The 4425-nt window shown below is 52.2% G+C and overlaps 1 protein-coding gene across 1 annotated transcript; it reads left to right on the top strand.

The window, feature by feature from the left end:
- Nucleotides 1-166: 166 nt before the first annotated feature.
- On the top strand, nt 167-2374 carry LOC105913811 (putative FBD-associated F-box protein At5g56440). Its single transcript, XM_022824630.1, has 2 exons — nt 167-1456; nt 1561-2374. The coding sequence occupies exons 1-2, from the start codon at nt 380-382 to the stop codon at nt 1885-1887; spliced, it is 1404 nt and encodes a 467-aa protein (XP_022680365.1). The 5' UTR covers nt 167-379; the 3' UTR covers nt 1888-2374.
- The last annotated feature ends 2051 nt before the right edge of the window (nt 2375-4425 follow it).

Below are 4425 nucleotides of genomic sequence, written 5' to 3' on the forward strand. Positions count from 1 at the left end.
TCATGAAATAAAAATTATACAAGTTTACTACTTTATAGTTAATATATTGTGCTTTAAAATGGCTGTGTGTGCCTCACAGTAGCCAGCGGAGTCCATCTCCACATGATAACATGTTGAGTTTTTCCCCCCCCCCCCCCCCCCCCCGCAAAGTCCCCTCTCTCACCGCCTTCCGCTTCTACTGCAGCTCCCGCTTCAGAAGATCCATCGCGCCGGCGCTTCGCTTCCTCGGAGAGAGGGGGCGGTGGCCGGTGGGCAACGAGGCGTTTCCGCGCGTGTGGGTGTATTTGACGCCGCCCTCCTCCGACTCGTAGTTGGTATTGCGCTGTCGAATTGGAAACCGACAGAATTTCGTGAATCTCGCTGCCATATATGCCACGCAATGCCAGAATTAGATCGGTTCGACGTATCATCTGGTGCTGAAGTTCCAGAGTCGTCGGAGATCGAGCAGCCAGTTGAAACGACCGTGAGCAGCAGAATCATGGCCCCGGACCAGAGCGACGACGTCGGCGGCGGGGTGGATCGCATCAGCGGCCTCCCCGACGACATCCTCCGCTGCATCCTCGTCGGGCTCCCGTCCACCGCCGACGCCGCGCGCACCAGCGTCCTCTCCCGCCGCTGGCGCCACGTCTGGGCCCACCTGCCCGAGCTCGCCCTCCGCTACGGCAACCGCGTGGACCGGCTCCGCGCGCACGAGCTCATCGACGCCGCCATGGGCGCGTACTCCGCGCCGACCGTCCGCCGCCTGGAGATCGCGACGCCCTTCGGCTCGCGCGACGTCACCGCGGAGCGCGCCTCGTCGTGGCTGCGGTTCGCCTCGCGGCGCCTTGCGGGTCGGCTCAAGCTCTCGCTGCCCCACCCCGACCTAGCGCCGGACAAGGAGGGGAAGATCCTGCTCCCCGTCTGCGAGCGGGTCACGGCGATCGACATGGAGTACGTGGGCCGCGCCCTGCGGTTCCAGCCGCTCCCCGCCGGCGGCTCGGCGTTCGCGGCGCTGGCCACACTGAGGATCACGGACGCCCGCGTGGACGGCCGCGAGCTGGAACACGTCCTGTCCTCACGCTGCCCACGCTTGAAGGAGGTCGTCCTGGAGTGGGTCAGCTTCAGCCTGCGGGACGGAGACGACGATGCGGCTGCTGTCCTCTCCATCCGCTCCGGCTCGCTTCAGCGGCTCCAGATGGCCAGCGGCCGCGAACTCGGCGGCGTGCTCCGGGTTGACACGCCAGAGCTCCGGGTGTTGACACTACGGCGCATCTCCTGCAACGACGCTTACATCGCTGCCCCAAAGCTTTCGGAGCTGTACTGGTTCCCGCTGTTCTACGTTCCGAGCCGTCACCGTTTTGCGGAGGCCGGACGCCATCTACGGCGGATGGAGGTCACCACGGGCTCTCCATCCATGGCGCTGATGAACCGGTTCAACATCGTCGACGAACTAAAAGTGACTCTCTCCGTACCACAGGTACTGTGCGCCTGCTTGCAAAATAAAATAAAAAAGGCACCTTGTTTAAAGAGAAAACTTCGCCTTTAAAAAAAATTTCCTGTTAATTTGTGTGTGTTTTTCAGGGCGCACGCCAGTACGAGAAGCTCCTGGAGGACACGAATAGACTTTCCAAGTGTGAGGTTTTGGTGCTGAAATTTGAGGCGGTAAAGCATGACTTGAAGCCAATAATGGTGCATCTTCTCCAGCAATGTGCTGGCATAAGAGAGCTTGTGGTGGAATTCCCTTTCAAGATGGCACGTGCATATCTAAACAACAATTCAATTTCTATTAGATGTCCATTGGATTACTTAATTTGTTGTTCTACAACGGCAAGTCGGAAAGACATGAAACCATGCCACACAAATACCGTTCATCAAACAAGAGCATGCTTGTATACATCTATTGGTTAAAAAATCATGAGTTCTTAGATAGATTGTCTAACACACGAGGCGAGCTCTAGCATACGGTTCCTGATGAATCGAATGCTGCACATCTAGTAGGTTGTCTAATGCTCCAGTATACTGTATTTGTTAACTATAAATTGCATCATCTTTGTTGTTTTCAGGGTGATTATCCTTGCAAGCTATCGCGGTGCCCCTGCAAGCGGCTGGAGAATACCAAGACAGACCGCATCGTGCTGCATTCACTCGAAGAAGTACGAGTAAAGGGTGGCGGAGAAGCAGACCACAAAGCTGAACTCGTGAGGATGTTGTGCGAATGCCATGCGGCGTTCAAGAAAAAGGTCTCCTTCTCCGTACGAGGAGGCGCTCACACGCGCGGGAAGATCCGCAGCTTTGTTCCTCCAGATGATAGATATGATATCACTGTGTGGGAATGAGTGATTGAAATCACTGTATCAGGGTGTGTTTGGTTATGATCCTGGATGGAGTGGTTCAACCAATTTGCTTGTACCATATGGTTCACTCTAATTAGTAGAATAATGTATTAAGTGGGATAGCCTCATCCTAGATGAGTTGGTCCAATTCACCCAACCAAACAAAATGATCATTATTATTTTGAATCATTTCATACATGAATCAAATGATACAACCAACCAAACACACCCTCGGTTCCTGATTTTGTCGCTAATGCGGATTATATGGATAGTATATAAGCTCAGCCCAATAGGGAACGTGGGCCTCTGAAATCGGCCCGGTAGCATCTGGCCGCCGCCATGCAGCAGCCCGGGAGAAAGATTTGGAGTCTACTCGTGCTTATTTCAAAAAATAAAATAAAATCTACTCGTACTCACACACATCAGTATAAGAAAAAAAATATATCATCTGCATCGGTGATTGGGCTTGACGAAACAGAGGCGCACGTGCACACCGACGGGAAGATCCGATGCTTGTCGACCTCGAGCCGTTTCCTCCGACCTGATCCGGTCTCGTGTCCCGTGCTCCCTTCTCTGCAGGCGGCCAGGGAGCAGCTCCGCTCGGGAAGAAAGTTCCTCCGAGCTCCGACCAAGCAAGCGCGCGCTCGTGCGCTGCACTCGTATCGTACAGTTCCGTGCCGTAGAAAACGTCAAACTACTGTCCCGGATCACATCACTAACTCACTACCACAGGTGCAACCTGGAAGCTCTTTTTATAAAAAAAAAACAAAAAAAAAGTATATCCCAAAGTTGGCATGTTTAGCATGCGCCATCTGCCCGTGCCGACTGCGCACATGCGAATGCGATGTATGTGTGTATGTGTACGTGTATGAACCGGACCGGTAGGCATCGACCCCTTCAACGTTCCAGCTAATCACCCACCGTTGAGCTCCTCTCTTGTCTGACGGGATCACCACACGCTAGCTAGCTCCATCCCTATCCTGGCTGAGATGATCCATCTTGACCCGAGTCCAACGCAGGCGGTGGTGGTGGATCAGCTTTACCACCACTTACCAGGCCGCTCCTGCTGGCTGATCGATCGATGGGCCGTTGAGGCGTTCACACCCCCGGGCCCGTTCACACAACATCCGTACGTACGTCACACGCGCTGGTAAACACAACAGCTGGGCACCAAGCAGGCGACGGCTGGCCGGCCCGACGGGGGTGGGGAGAGAAAAGGTCGCCGGCTGACGGCGCCGCGTCGCCGGCAGGGTTCCTGTTCACTAGTGCTGCTCCCGTGGATTGTTGATTTGAATAGATTTGCTATCTGCACAGTCGCTTTCGCGTAAGCGAGCTGAATGTAGATAGATACTGGGGCTCTCGCGTCATCGCGTGCATGTGCAGATAGATATTGCTGCAGTGCGTTGCGGAGCGCAAGATGGATCGGGGCCTACGGATATGCGACGTCGCTGTCGATCTACAAGTAGGGAACTGACTAGTGCGTGTGTCTGGTGACTGGAACACAGTAGCTTTAAGGCAACGTTTTCGATTTACTGGAAATTAAGTTACCAAAGCACCGGCAGCCAGCTAGCCGAAGTTAAGTACTACTCCCTCCGTTCCAAATTGTAAGTCATTCCAAGAATCTTGAAGAGTCAAAATATCTTAAGGTTGACCAAATTTACATGATAATATAATAACATTTATGATGTCAACTAAGTATCACTAGATTCTTTATCAATTATATTTTCATAGTATATCTATTTGATGTCATAAATTTTTATATTTTTCTCTATAATTTTGGTCAAACTTGAGATGCTTTGACTCTCCAAAATTTTTAGAATGACTTACAATTTGGGACGGAGGGAGTAACAGTTTGGTCACATTTTTTTTCCTCTCCCAATTGGACCTTCACCTAGAATGAAGCAAGGAGGAGCATGAAAACAGCACCAGAGTGGAGTGCTCGTGGGCACCAAATTAAATACAATTTTAAACGCAAGCCATGGCGCTAAAAACATTATAATAAAATTTGTATACGCACGCCATGCATGGCCCCAACAAATCTGGGGGGAAAATCTTATATGCACGTCTGGTCCCAACAAAATTGGGGAAAAAAAATGTTGTACAGTGTAGACAC

Source organism: Setaria italica, chromosome II (assembly GCF_000263155.2).
Source record: "Setaria italica strain Yugu1 chromosome II, Setaria_italica_v2.0, whole genome shotgun sequence".
Classification (NCBI taxonomy): Eukaryota; Viridiplantae; Streptophyta; class Magnoliopsida; order Poales; family Poaceae; genus Setaria; species Setaria italica.